This window comes from Microtus oregoni, unplaced genomic scaffold (assembly GCF_018167655.1).
Source record: "Microtus oregoni isolate MIOR12 unplaced genomic scaffold, Mior012 000040F_ref0000088, whole genome shotgun sequence".
Taxonomy (NCBI): domain Eukaryota; kingdom Metazoa; phylum Chordata; class Mammalia; order Rodentia; family Cricetidae; genus Microtus; species Microtus oregoni.
In genome coordinates this window covers 8,194,650-8,210,708 of record NW_024543207.1, presented here as the reverse complement: position 1 = coordinate 8,210,708, position 16,059 = coordinate 8,194,650, and the positions used below count along the sequence as shown (strand labels likewise).

At 34.1% G+C, this 16,059-nt stretch overlaps 1 protein-coding gene across 5 annotated transcripts in view; it reads right to left on the bottom strand.

The window, feature by feature from the left end:
• Cdh12 (cadherin 12) overlaps positions 1-16,059 on the bottom strand; it is an 820,788-nt gene that overhangs the window by 51,930 nt on the left and 752,799 nt on the right. For all 5 annotated transcript variants that reach the window (XR_005972342.1, XM_041632151.1, XM_041632149.1 and 2 more), the window contains one exon: positions 9,772-9,939. Coding sequence is in view for 4 of the 5 variants with exons in the window: in XM_041632151.1 (XP_041488085.1) it covers positions 9,772-9,939 (168 nt within the window). In the remaining variant the exon portion in view is untranslated. The remainder of the gene's footprint in view (positions 1-9,771; positions 9,940-16,059) is intronic.

Here is a 16,059-nt window from a genome sequence, read left to right as displayed (position 1 = left end):
AAAAAATCATGGCTTGATTATATTTGGAGCATTACAACTTATTTTGTAGGGAGAGGGAAAGAGAAGTCAGAATCTATTGCCACCCAAAACCAAAGCTCTAAAATATACTTTCTTTTATTATTTTGTTCCAAGAAAACTAAGAAGAATAAGTGAAGAAAACTATATATATACATATATATGTGTGTGTGTATGCATGCATAATTAACAAAATTATATTATACCTTAAATAATTATGTGATTTATAAAGCCTCCAAGAAGAAACTGCACAAATGAATTATAAAATACCATAATAACATTTGGCAAATGAAAATAAAAATTAAATAATCCAGTACATATTCTTTTGAAGCACAGCATATTTATAAAAAAAAAATAGGAATTCAGATTTCAACTGTACTTAGAAGTGAGCCATCCTTGTAACTGGGAGTTCGAAGCAATCCAAAACAATGTAAATCAAAGCAAATGCTAAGAGGGAGATTTATGTGTCTGGGACTAAGCAAAGTTTTTCTCTAGAAAGGAAAAGCTTCATATTCAGTCTCTAGAAACATAAAAATGTAACTAACTTAAAGTAAATTCAAATCAATTGTAAGTATTAGAATATTAGCAATATTGGAAAACTTAAAATAATTCTTTTCAGATTGATTAAAATACTGATAATTTTGAGTTACCAAAAACATAGTAAAATATTACATTTGAGAATGAAATTTAGGAACTACTTAACTACTAAACCTGTGATTAAGTGATTGGATTTAGACATTGATCCAGTGATAATCCTCCATTGTCTCTGTGACTTACTATCTAATGTCATACAAACAGAAAATGTAGACAAACAAAAAGTTGCTTTTTCTGTTTTTCTTCTATCTTTATGCCAAAAGGCTAAAACCTACAAGAAACCATCTATGAAGACCTAATAAATTCTGATCGGAATTATGAAAGTCAGTTTTTTATCTAACAGAAAACAAACTTATATATTTATGGAGAATTATCAGATTTCTTTATTGTTACACTGATGGGCTAGCTGCAAACGTAAGGAAGCAGTTTCATTCCACGGCACTAGAGTGACATTTTACCTCTAAGGAGAGTTGCAAATTCTATTCAATGTTTATGATATGTAGACGGAAAACACGAGCTGGGTCCTTGTGGCATTGAGCTTGTGTGATCAGCTAGTGGGACACATTCCAAAATGAACCAGACGACAGTTTGATAAGTTCATAATTTCCTGCCTCACTGTTTTCTCCTCACACCCAATGTGGCCTGTCAATCCTGCCATCAGAAGGCCTTTACACAAGTTGACGTCTCCACAGCCCTCTTCATGTTCCTTGATTCCTAACTAAAAGACGGGGCTTATTATTTCAATTCATGTTATCCACTAATTTACATATTTTAATGATCTTTTTGTTAATGTAATTTGACCAAAGCCACCTTTAGTTAATTATGACTTTACAGAATGCAAGAATTGGTTAGCAGAGCAAACTCCAAGGAGTAGCCTGGTACCACATATGCTGGGACCATTACATTTTAAACGCATCATCAATATTGCTTGAAAATATGCAGATTTTAATGCGAACTAATGGTCATTTCTCTATGACTTCTATTTTTATCTTCTTATAACACTGTTTGCCTTATTAATTTTACTGCTTAATCAAATGGTGGATTTGAGTGGACTTCAAATACAAACAAATAAGAGTAGTTTCAGCTTCCCCACCCTTCAAATGCTGCCACATTAGTGATCAGAGTTCAACAGGCACATAGAGTGTCGTGTCTTTCTTTAGGGTCCGATCACTCCTTCAATTTTTTTTTTTTTTTTTTTTTTTTTTAGGGATTCTATGCTTTGTTTCTCCTTGGATAAAGCCAATGCTGAAATAAAATATCAACTATAACATAACTGATGCTACTTTAATTGTAAGCATCTCTAATACCCAGTTTACCTTTATTAATTAGTAATGCCTTTTACATTTTATTAACTAGTGCACCAACTGTTTTAGAATTAGAACCACTCCTCCCCTGTCTGTAAGACAACCAGGACCTGCAGCAGGTGGGAAATTAAATGCACAAAACATGGCAATCCTTTCTCTGTCGAGTTTTTGGTTACCATCATTTTGCCTGGGGTATTTCCACACTCACGTGGGACAGCTAAGCTAAGGATGGATTGCACAGCTTTAATCCTCTCCCGTCCATTGTTCCTGTTGGCATGATGGTTTTTGACAGGCGTTCCTCACACAGTCTTCAACACAGAAACATTGCCTGTGTACTGATGGCACAGTACCCTCAACATCCAGATTCTTCACTGGTCTACTCACATCCATGTCTTGTTTCATTAGATTTCTCTGGCAGATCTTTGCATAACTCTGGCTTTATTTCCCTTTTGCAAAGACATTCTTTACTTCCCTGTTGTCGTGTAATTAGTTTTTCTAATAAATTGTATTCCTTCTCCTCTCCTTCCTTTCCTCGGACATTTTAACTTTTCTAAACACAAGGCAAACATTGTCATGAAATCTCCAATCATTGTCATGAAAAGAAAATTGGGCATTATTATTAGCTCAGGGCAAGCAGAAGGCTCTCCACCAAACCTAGCGAGGAAAGGTAATTTTCCACTTCTTTATGAGATGACAATGCTGCTTCCCTCTCCACAATAGTTCCTCTGGGCAAAATTTTCCTATCATCCCTCACTGTAAAATGATGTTTTAATAACCATTAAATACAGGTTTTGACTGATGACTTGAAATATTTTTTTTTTAAAAAATGTGTTTTTACTAAAATTTCTGAAATTTCACCTGTTCATGAATTATTCATCTAATTCTAGTATCAGCATTGAACTACCCAAATCATTTCTCATTATATCTTTTTTTTGGGATGATTAGAAAAAGAAGGCAGCACAGAAATAAGTAAAAATACATCAGTGTAATTGTTCTGCGTTATTCTTATGTGCATGATTCATTAATCTACCCATAAACTACCTGACAGTCAAGGCCAGAAACCTCAGACTGTACTTAGACTCTTTTTCTTTAGTCTATTTCCTTACTCTTTTTTCTTCTTCCTCAATGTTTTTATATTTTGGATCCATTTTATATGCATTTTCTTAGATTTATATTTAAAATTATTATCAAATATCTGTGTATACATATATCACATATATAATAGTTATAGTATTTAAAACTAATATTTTAGATAGATAGATAGATAGATAGATAGATAGATAGATAGATAGATAGATTGAAAAACTAATATTTTAAATATCTTCCCTGAAAATCATAGTATCTTGGCCTACACACATTGTGACTTAGCTCTGAAATTCTCTAAAGCCCCTACTGCCCAATCCCTTTACTGATAGTTGACTATTTCAGTGAATACTACAATAGTATTACAATTACATTACCTGGAGTCCTTCCTCCAGAGCAAAACGTCCCTTAACATCCTAAAATCAACATACTGCTTCCTAGAGAGTATCCTAGGCATTGCTACTGGGAATACACAGTGCAAACCTTATGTCTGTGCTACGTAGTGGGCTTCGAACTTTATTTTGCTTACTACTTTCCTCTTCTTCAGGTGACATATTTTTGTCACACATAACTGAAAATATAGAATGAATCCTTTCTGTTGTACTCATAAGCACCATGTTAATTTTTATTCTACCACAGAGATAATTTGGAAAGAAATATATGAAACCTTTAGGCAATCTGGGTTTCAACACAAAGTAGAGAATATACTTGTAGCAATCAATCATGTAGTCCTTTCCATTTTCTGTAATTTTTTAAGCATTTTATTAAAGTTAGTTAATTTTATCCTCACATTAATACTATGAGATTGACACTACTATAATAATTTACTGTTATTCAGGTCCTAGTAAATGTTTAACAACTATATTGGAGGAGGCAGAGGCACTAAGTCTAGGAAATAATTTTAAGTGTACGTTCGTTTCTGTTGTGAAAAGTTTCCAACCATAGCCTTTTACAGCTCAGTATGTGATACGATTGAACATAGATTTAAGAGACGAGCACAATTGACTTTGATGATTGGGTTGAACCAACTACCAGTCTATAAAATTAAAAAGTCCAGGTCCCAAGCCTGATGGAAAGGACAGTGAAGTGGTATTGGTATTATTATTTTTTTTAGCTACTACATGATTCTGCATTCACTCCACCCACATCACCTGATCCCCCTTTCTGTAAATCCATCAATACTGGACAGAGGCATAAACTCTCAAAAAACATGAATGACTCAAAATTCATAACCTCAATGCCACTGTAATATGCAAATACCAGTGTAAGTGTTTTGATAAGTTACTTGTAAGGAGATTATTTCCAAACTTTGAACACAAAGTTCAAGGTAACTAACTGCCTTTTGTAAAAGCATTAGAAAACTCAAGGTGATATTAGAAGAAACCATAGCTCTAACTGTGAATTGATTAAATTTTCTTTAAGACAAAAAGGAGGAAAATTGATTGTAATTCTTCTTGTTCTAGTTACTTTTTCCTTCATATATTGTATTCCTGCATTATAGGTAACTAACATTATATTTAATACTACATCTGTGGTGATTAGAAGAAGCATTGAAAACATATGTATATTATCATAGAAGAGTCTTCTGCCTATAACACTTTCTGAAATTGGATATGTCAAAGAAGCCAATTCCATCATTTAATAACTGCCAACATAATGCTTCTGGTTCTACAAACTATGTATATTTAATATACTTAATTTATAACCTCTATTACTGTTACAGACTACTAAGTATGATGGAGACCTTGGCAAGAGCTCACAGTATATCAAACACATCAATAACGTTCCATTGTTCATCAATTATACAGAATACATTTAATATTCCCCTAAAGTCTCCATTAAATATGTAAACATTTCATTTATTTGCTTTTTCTATGTAATCTCTTTCCCACCTAATAAAGTGGGCCACGCTGGCAGTTTCAGGAATATGGAACAATATTATAGCATATCTTAAAATAACTGTAGTTTTCTTTTAAATTATTAATAAAGTGAACACCTAATGTAATGATCTGCTAAGAAATGTAAGGATTTTAAATTTTCTTTAGTATATTTCTTTTCTTCAAAAATCCAGTCTCTCATAATTTCCCTTTGTGTGACATTATGAAGATAATCAAGAAAAGATTGAAAATCTCATTATATCAACATTTTACTCCAAAGTAGTTACTTGAAAACCACTATTTACTGACTTTTAAATCTGATGCTCAGTTTTAATTTTCTGCTTTTTGCCTGCATTTTTGAAACATTACCTAAGTCTTCCTAGGTTTTTAGTTCATATCTTAAATAGCTTTCTTCTGATATTCATACAATAGAGACTATCCCCACTTTTAATTTGGTAATTACTTAGAAGTGTTTTTTCTTTCTTTCGTTTTTTTTTGTTGTTGTTGTTTTTGTTTTTACACTGCTAGGTTGCTAGTAACTCCATATATGGACTTCTTTCGATATTACCTTATGTTTTTAACTGGTCTCACAACTTAGGAGTCTGTTTGTTCGCTACTAATAAGTCTTAGAATAGCTCTCAGTAAATGATATTGATGTTTTCATTTCCCAACCCTCTAAGATTTGCTCCATGTGCTTGCAGATGTCCTTGTGCATTTCTATCATGTGCATATCTCTATAATAACTTTTATTGCAATTTGCATGATTTCCTATTAATTTTCTAATTATCCTCATCATACAGCAACAGCTTGAGAGAACAGATTAAAATTTCATTCCCTTTATAGTGTATGAAACAGAAATCACATGCGTTTTGTTAATTTTAGCTAAATAAAACTTGCAATAAAACTTCCTTGTCTGCTTTATCACTTTGATCAATTATAAGGTAAAAGGAAACAAAGAATTATAAACCATATTAAATACATATCAATGTTACAATGATTTTGTTTGCATGATTAAATATTGGCACTATTATCAAAAATTACTTATTAAAATTTAGAGGTATTTGTATTTATTACTTTTCTTATCACTTCATTATTCTTTGATTATCCTTTAGACAAAAATTAAGCAGAGTGTCTTGTCATTAATCTGATTTTATCTGCGGCTCGAATCCTCATTTACAGTTTCTATGTGCTGCTTAGAAATGCTCTTTAGAGTCTCTTACATATTACAGATTTGATATTTTCATTATCTCTTATTCATGTCTTTCACAACACATTTTGTAAGCAGAGAAAATGATAATTTCTACTAGGATAATCTGTTATTTAGGTTTCAAGATAACAATGTCTTTCACTGTGCATCAGCATTTCTTTTTTTCTTCTTTTTTTAATTCTTTTCGCATTTCTTTTGTCTCAATGTTTACTCATATAAACCATGTAATTGCACAGCGACCCTATGACATCATCTTCAGCATCAAAATATACCACATCCTTAAAGACATTATTCTAACATATTGATATATATGTAAACAGTCCACTGAAGTTGCACACATCAATACAGAAATGTACATCCCTATTTTAGCACTGCAGCATTCTACAAACAATTGTTTTCTGTACCCATATGCTCAATTACAGAACAGGCTGGCCCTTAAATATGCTATGCTTGGCATGCATTGAAGATTTTAATAATATTCCTCCTTATCCTTGGAATACATTCTCTTCTCAAATTCTTCTGTGACATACTAGATAATTTCCACTCAAATGCTCAGTCTATACAAATATTTCCCTACTAATCCAATGGAGATATACTTGTGTTTCTTATTGATAAAAATTATAGCATCAATGATATTCTTACTTTTAGAAATAAATTAAACATTATAAATTCACCTCCCTCCTTGCCATAGTGTATTTTTTTCTGTTTGTTAAGTGAGGAAATATATATTTTAATTCCTATCTTTTCAGTATCAATAACAAGATGTTTATATGTGTATATGCTTATACAAATACATGCATACATATGTATATACATGTTTTTCTGTGTGTGTTGCTTTTATTGATTGATTAAAAAAGCTGTTTCAGCCAATGGCTTAGCAGAGTAAAGCCAGACAGGAAATCAAAAGAGAAATATAGGGAGAGAGTAGGCATAGTTAGACAGATGCCATGTAGCTTCTGAAGGAGGCACACAGCATATAATTTCCCAAGAATCATGAGGTAACACCCCATGAACCTCACAGTAAAATTTAAAATAATAGAAACTGATTAGTTTAAGATTTAAGAATTAGCTAGGAATACACATACATTATTGGCCAAACAGTGTTGCAATTAGTATGTATACCTTATATGTGATTATTTGAGTCTGGGCAGGTGGAAAATGAATGAGCAGTGTCTGTTTACATTTACATAAACCTAAACTGTATATGTATATATAAAATGCAAGCTAGACTGCAGAAAGATATTTTCCAGTCAGATCCAGATCATGTTACCTGAGTTTCATATCTTAATTGTGTGATGTCTTCAGCAATAGAGACCTCAAACCCTAAGAGTCAACCAAGTGCTACGCTAATTATTATTTTTGTTGTTGTTATAGAAGATGAAGGCTTTCAGCATTGCAACTTAGACATCAACCCAGCCATAAAAACTTCAACCTGCAATTTGTCTTGCCTATAAGATGAGTTGCGGTAATGGACACATAGAACTTGTGGGAATGGCCAAACAATTATTGGTACAACTTGAGGCCAGTGCCAAGAGAGGTTTTCATTGCCCTACACTCTTTAGAGGGCCATGAACGAGAGGCTGGACAACCAATATTCATATCCCATAATATAAAATTAGAATTTTAATGAATTATTTAAATAAAAAATATTTGAGTCACAAGAATTGTACCTCATTATCATAGATGACAAGGCTATTGAAATATGTACATATAATGGAGTCTAAGTATAGCTAATTAATCTGCATTAAAGTATTATGGTTTCTAATTTCCTTCCATAATATTTGACTATCAGACTTTTATTGATCATGAATTGAAACCTTTACACAAAGAAAATATATTGCAATTTTTTAAAAGAAGTTAAGATGATGATATAAAATTTAGAAAAAAACAACAAAACATCTAAATAGAGAAATAGTGTCAACAATGCAAATTTTCTTATGTAATCCCAGGAACAAATAATACTTGTATTAAAAGTAAAATATTCTGTATTTCAATTTATTTAAAACTGATGAGGAAAAGAACTACAAATGATTAAATCATGCTTCCTCTAAAATCATGAATGAAACCACCCAGCCTTAGTATTCTAATTCTGTGGAGCACAGAAATAATCCTCGCAAATACATCAGAAAATGAGTAAGTACCAACTCATGTTAAATGTAACACTCCAAAGAAACCTGGATGAAGCAAGTGTGAGAAGCATCATATCTCTAAAGGAGACAGTTATAGAGAAGTAAGAAGTGAGAACCATTCCATTTTCCCAGAAAGTAAAGCAATTCTCACCTATCACAAATCTACAATGAGGTACATATTGATCAGAATAAAAGCAATATTCAGAAAAACAACATGACAGATTCTAAACTTCTCAAATGGTTCAACACATGCCCTTGCTAAAAATAAGTCACAAAATCTATATATGGCAACTGTTTATTATAAAAAGCATGGTAGCATATGTTTATAGTTAAGTCTTGCCTCATATTTTATGCATTTAGATTAATTTTTTAGTTAGCAAGCTATCATGGTCAGTACACTAGCAAGTTGCTAGAATGTAATTTCACTCCACTTTAATAGCAAAGGTATGATTACACCATTATGGACCCGCCTATGTGTTGTGTGATATTTTGATCGTGTTCTGACAAATGAAACTTGCTTGGAGTCAGAGAGTAGAGCTGGGCACTAGTTGACCATAATTGACCACAGATGTTTTGGGTGACTGAGGACAGAAAGTAAGGCAGGGCAGAGAAGGGTCTCGGTTTCGGCCCTTTATGAGGAAGAAATGGAACAGGTAGGAGAGGACTGGTGGCTTTTCTGCTTCTCTGATCTTTCAGGTTTTACCATGATGTCTGACTCCCAAATGTTGATCAATAATAATTAGACTAACTCTTCCATATTATCATAACACAAAGCACAATTTCCTTTAAAACTTAAAGGCATATATATTTTATTAAAATCTATAATAACCTGCTTCCTGGATATCAATAGTGTTTAGAGATGTTTTTTTTTTCTTTTTGCGGCATTAAGATATAACATGGTCACTCACCTCTTAAACAGTTTACCTGAGTTAATGGGAGCTCATCAGCTCCAGCTGGAGAGGGAAGGAACCAGCATAGGACCAATCTAGACCCCCTGAATGTGAGTGACGGTTGTATGGCTGGGCAGCCTGCGGGGCCACTGGCAGCAGCACCAGGATTTATCTCTACTGCATGGACTAGCTTTTTGGGAACCCATTCTCTTTGGATGGATACCTTACTTAGCCTAGATATAGTAGGGAGAGCCTTGGACCTTTCCCAAAGCAATGTGCTTTACCCTCTCTGAGGAGTGGAAGGGATGGCATTGGGGGTTATGGGGATTAAATAGAAGGATGAGAGGGAATGGAAACTGGGAATGCTATGTAAAATTTAAAAAAGATAGTTTGTTTTCTTTTTTAAAAAAATAAAAAAATATTAAAAACAGATATGTCATAGTATATTTTATTATTTTATATTATATTATTATCCTTTAGAAGCCTGTTTTTTTTTTCTAATGAGAGACAGAGATAGAGTGGATTCAGATGGGAGAAGAGATAGGAAGGAACAGTAGGAATAAAGGGAGGGGAAACCAAAATCTTGATATATCATGAAAGAGAAAAATATGCCATGGTAAGTAATTTCTTTTAGAAACATTTGCAAATATGGTGAACATGTAGCTGACATACTTTTCGGGAATCGAGGTGGGTTGTCATTGACATCAGTAAGGGTAATATTGACAATTGTTGTTCCAGCGAGGCCACCGAGTTGTCCTCCCATGTCCTTCGCTTGAATGAGGACCTGGTACTGCTCTTTGACTTCTCTGTCCATGTTTGGCAACGCTGTCCTAATAACACCTGTGGGGGAAAGTGATAGCAGACTCAATACCACAAACAGAATGCTTCCCCTGACTCAGTTAGACAGAAATAAAAGAAAGTAGTTATGTCTATATTTATTATCAGTGAAACATTAAAATAACCTAAGTACCCTTCCATCTGGAATGTGGCTGTTTATTTATTTATTTATTTATTTTGATCTTTCCCAGTCGCATCTTCAAATGTAGTCACGAGGGAAACAAGAGAGTGACAGTGTTTCTCAAAGCCCAGGACATCCCACCCCAAGTAAACTAAGTTACAGCACATTTATATATCTGGGTCAACTCTGGGATGAAAAAATTGTTAAAACTTTTAGATTAAATTTACACGTAGAATAATTCAGGTAATTAAACTTGCGAGTGTATAATTCTAAAGACTACTATTAACATCTCAATTCTTTAATGTTTACCAAAAAATCCACCTAATTTAAAACACATAAAATGTCTTATTTACGTAATGTGTCGGTTTTGTCTTTCGGTAATTTCTCTAATTATTTTAGCTGAAAAATTCCATTTTCTCCCACTCCCTTATCTGTCATCAGATATAATTATTATTGTGTGTTATTTGAGACTCCTTCCATCAAGGTAATTCAGTGTCCAGGATAGTGTCTTATGTTTAAAACTCATTTAGTATGTGATTGAATAGATTAACAATTGGGTGAATGAAATTTTTGCAGTTTTGAATCTGTATCGCATATGCATATTTACATACAGCAGACATTTTTATTTTTGTATCCTGGTGTAAGAAATACTTTATATTTCTGTTTATTCATGGTAAAAAAAGTAAAACTTTCAGAATAATATGGAAGTTGAATTATTTATTTTATATCAAATTCCAATAGCCAAGAGTTGTAAGAGGTAGATATTGAAGAATCTTTATTTTAAGTACACATGACTTTGACAGTAGTAGGTTATGTCTTAACTAAAAATGCATGCATGAATAATAAAATATCAGGCATCAATACAGTATATACCATTCAGATCAGTATGCCAGCATACATCCATATATCTGAGCTTGCTACCATCTACTTTCCCGTTGCTATATTTTTGCTAATGCATATTGAACTGCAATCTGAGAATTCGTCTGTCACTTGGCAGGAAATAGTTACAGAAAAGACATCCATCACTTTTGGTCCTAATGCTTTATTCATGAATTGGTACTGACACCATTTGATCCGATCTGTCTTCTCTTCAGCATGCGCTTCTGATGCTCTATTTTCAATGTTAGTAAAACTACGACTTTTAAACTTCACATCTCAGTGTTGTCTTACATACCTTACACTATGCGGCATCTATCTGATGGACAGTGTTCACATTTTCAAAATAAATGCCTGGTTTTGACACTTGTCATTTGCTGTCTCTTCATATCACTGGTCATGTACAATTTCTACTCAACTCACTATACAAAAAGTCCTTTATTTTCAATGTCCATATAGCTTTGACTCTACATCACCCATTTCTCTACCTTATTCATTCCAAGGTTAAAAATTTCAAAGCCGAGAAAATACTATATGAAATGGGATAAAAAGAAGAGGGTGAGAGAGAGAAGGAAAGAAAACAAGAGATAAGAAATGATGCTCCAGGGTTCATCATCAGTGACTTGCTTCCTTCTATTAATAATGCTATACTTTGGGTTCACTGTAGGTGAATATATCTATAATGTCCCATTTGTCATTAATAATTAATAAAAAAGTTTTCAGTTTTTGGCTATAGCTACAATCAGATACTGTGTTATAAATAAATGTGTATGAAAATAATAAGTAGGCGCTGTGCAGATGGCTCTGTGGAAAAGTTTTTGCCGTGTACTTGTCATAGGATTGGGCTCCCAGGTATTTATGTAACTGTCATGTGAGTGTGGTAGACCACTTGTAATCCTGGCACTGGCAGACGGAGAGAGGAGATCTTCAGAGAACACAGACTCAACAGATCTCCTGACTCAGCGAACTTTTCTCTCCACCTACAGACCCTGCCTCCATATATAGTGCGGTGAGGAATCAGAGAAGCCATACCTGGTGGCCCGCTGTGCTCCACATGCCCCCATACAAATACGTGTGCTCATGTCATACACAAACACAGTTGCTAAAATAATAACAGTAATTCAGTCAAGCATAGATCATTTATTGTATTTTCCATATAGCACATCATCTAGTAGTGTCAAACTCAAATTGTGATGAGACTTTTACTTATAATTTTATTAAATATTTAATACTTTAGTGAGAATGCATGTGCCACAGCATGTGTATGTGAGAAAATGTCAAAGTATACCTGCAAGAATCTGTTCTAGTCCTCTCCTTCTATCATGTGGACTCCAGAGAGCCAATTCAGTTTCTTAGGGTAGGCCTGATAGGATGCACCTTCAGCCTCTAAGTTTTGCTAGTGTTTTCCCATTTAGTTGTCAAGGAACAACTATAAACTCTTATGCATGCATAGGTACAAATGAAAATGAGACCAAAATTCTTTCTTCCTATGACTCAGTTTAGTCATTGATAGCCTTTTCCTCACTACAAAAAGCAATTACATTTTTCTATATGACAAGTCTATCATTTTCTGGATTCATGCACACCTTACACAGAAACAGTTTTTCCTTTATTTTCTTCATGTATTATATATATATATATGTGTGTGTGTGTGTGTGTGTGTGTGTGTGTGTGTGCATGTGTATGAAAGTATGTGTATATACATGCCTTGCACAGCGCCCTCATGTCTGCGCTCGGTGCGCTATTACCCAGTTCGCGAGCTTCGGGCAAGGGGGATGGAGGTTAAAATACACACACAAACAGAGAGACAGCAACACGGGTCATCCTTGAATTCCCCAAGAATGCCCCCTTTATTGTGTTCAGGGGCAGATTATATAGAGATAGCCATGCCCCAGCCAAACCCACCAGAAACCACTCTCCTGCCATCAGGAACTCCTGAAGGGCTCGTGCTCAGAGGAGCTGTAGGCACTCAGATCAGGGGATTTCAAGAAATTCAGGATTTGGGGTCTCACTGCTCCCAGCATATACCCATTTGTGTAAGACCAAGTTTGTGTTGGAAATCAGAGGACAGTTCTGTGGCATTAGTTCTCTTCTTAAACCCTTTGTTCTTTAGGAATTGTATACAAGTTGTAAGGCGTAACAGCAAAGGTCCATAATTGCTGAGCTGTATCACTCACTCAATATTTTCCTTTCAAGACTAAACCCTCCATGACCATTCTGTTGATGCGTGTATCTCATCATTCCTTTAGCAAATTCATCAATTTATTCAGTGCATTTTTGTTTGCGTGCATTGGTGTGTATAGTCATTTCTGTAGCAGTTTACAGAAACATCATTTCTGTGTATGAGGTAGGCAGAGTACAAACTTGTGTGTCTTTCTCAGGAGTTAACTTTCATAGATTTTTGAGACAGGTTCTCTCCCAAAGACCTAGAGATTCCTGACAGCTCAGCAACCCTGAGGAACTGCCATCTAGCTTTGGGATTACAAGCATACACCACTGCACTTGGCATTCCATGTAGGGTATAGATATCAAACTCAGCTCCCCTAGCCTGGGCAGAGAGAACGGTCTGAACATTCTTTTCCTGCAGGCCCTGCACATCTCATTTCTAAAACTGACACTGTTCTGAACTCTTGAGATCTCTTGAAATCTGAAGTTGAGGAATTAAAGAAAATAATGCAGACAGAAGTTTCTGTCCTGCCTGGTCCTGTAGCCATTCAGTCCCAAATAAACACACAGAGGCCTATATTAATAACAAACTCAATAATATTACTCTAGTAATATGAATTACTAACTTAGTCAGTAGAGCATGAGACTCTTAATCTTAGGGTAGTGGGTTTGGGCCTCACATTGGGCACCATTTGTAATCTGAAACTGCACTTTCTTTTTCCATCTGCGCAGACCCAAATAACCACACAGAACCTTTAAAATCATATTCTGTTTTGTACTCTATGCTCACATATTGTTATTGCACATGTTGCAGAACAAAAAGAACACAATATCTGTGTTTCTCTTATTGGGTGAGTATTTTCCTTGACAAATGTTTGCTTCTTAATATACATTTACTTCCATTGATTCTCTTGTACTTGCATGTACAGAGTCATATCAGTTTATTCATCCAGATAAATGAATAAAAGATTGATTACTTTGTTTCGGTAAACTCCCAGCTTTGTCTTTAAGGGAAGAAATTATTGTTTACCAATATTAACTTAAACATTTGAATTCTGTAAGACTGTATTCTGAACTTGCACCAAGACAAATTTCAAGTAATAAAGCATCATAAGGACTCATAATATTTGAAGGATTGCCTCAGTACATATGATGTTGACCTTTGTTGAAATTTTAGTATCTGACCTTACAGGAATTAACCCTGTTTAACCTTAAAGCTACCTATAAATATCAATGTTTATACTTGAAGACAAACACTAATTTCGTGCATGAGAAGCTCTTCTTACAAGGAAGGATCGTGAATGTGGTAATTCAGAGATCCTTAATATTGTGAGAACAAGCAGTACTTGAGTGCTTATCTATGAACAAAACCATTACATAATCTCTAACTTAAAGCCATACCACAGAGGACAGAAGAGAAAGAATTTAAGAGGCACAAGACCAGGAGAAGGGCAATGTAATACTATCTCCAGGGTATGAAACAGTTTTTGCAATCATAGAGTCCCAACAACCACTCTTGCCTACACTGGGCCTACATAAGACTCAGCCTGTTGCCAGTCAATTGTTGCCAGTTGAATTTGGGATATACTTGTGGGATTTGGTTCTGCCATAATCCACCTGGCTGATGTATTGGTTATTGGGAGGTACTTGGGGACAGCAGTCATTGTGTTCAGGTTTTTGGCTTCTATGGAGTTCACTAGGTTTCAATAGCTTGTTTCAAACCATGGCACCAGAAATGCTTCTGGTTGACTTAGTCACCAAAGAAAATAAAGGCACGAATGTGGCATATGATGTGTAAAGGAGATAGCAGAGCTTAGTGGGTGAAAGCAATCAAGTTAACTTTACACATACACAAAATTTCAAAAATTCAGATTTAATAAAGTTATAAAAAATAAGGATGAGATATCATATGGAAGTAAGTTTTATTTTGGACACAGTCTTGGGATTTTTGCTGCTAAATGTAAGGGATACATTCGGGTGCAAGTTTCTTGAGAATTTCTCCATAATTGGGCAATCTTTATCAGGTTTCTTCCTATGAATTCTGAGGTGGGCAGGGTTGTATAATTTAAAGTATCAAAAGTAGTAAAGGAAGAAATCAAGTAGATTCTATAGTTTTATTCTTACTGATTATGAAGAATTCAATAAATGAGCAGAAAAGAAAAATTATAAGAGATATGTTTTCTTTCTAAGAATATTAACCATATCTTAAATATTTGATTAAAATTCTGGAGACAGTTATGTTGTGTTTATGGAATTACATATAGGCTTTTAATGATAAATTGCACTTGACATGGTAAAAGTCACAAATTTTATATTACATATATTTTTGCCATACTATAAAAAAAGGATTTTAAATTAAATAAATGATCCTGAAATGAAACATAATAAACCTTTCTCAAGTGCAACCTGTTTATTTAAAAAAAAATATAGCCACATGACACAATGCACTAATCTATAGTTGTTTAAATTAGACTAGCTTGCAGAAAAAAAAAACTCTTAAAAGAATTTTATAGAAACATTAAGACAATAGAGTCAACTATTCATAGTAACATTGGTTTCTTCAAATGGAAGATTGCTTTCATGGGCATGGAGACACAGTGTCCTGATGTCAACGTCGTAGATTAAATGTACTACTATTGGTGTGCGTTTTTTTTCCACAGACTATAGTTCTTCTTGAGCTATATATTTTGAGATGATACATGTGTGATGCCATGTTTTATTGACCTCTTAAAATATCACCCAAGAAGAGATTCTAGATCAGGAATTATTTCCATAAGCTGCCATGGGCATGCCTCTAATGCTTTGGCTTAATTATTAACTGACATGGCTCAGTATGGATAGCTCCATTCCATTTGGCATGACTTTAATTTTATAAAAGCAAAGAAAGCTACCTGAGCCTCAGGTGATAATATGTAAGCAAGGATCTATGCATTTATTCTCTTTTTGTGAATGTGGTTGTA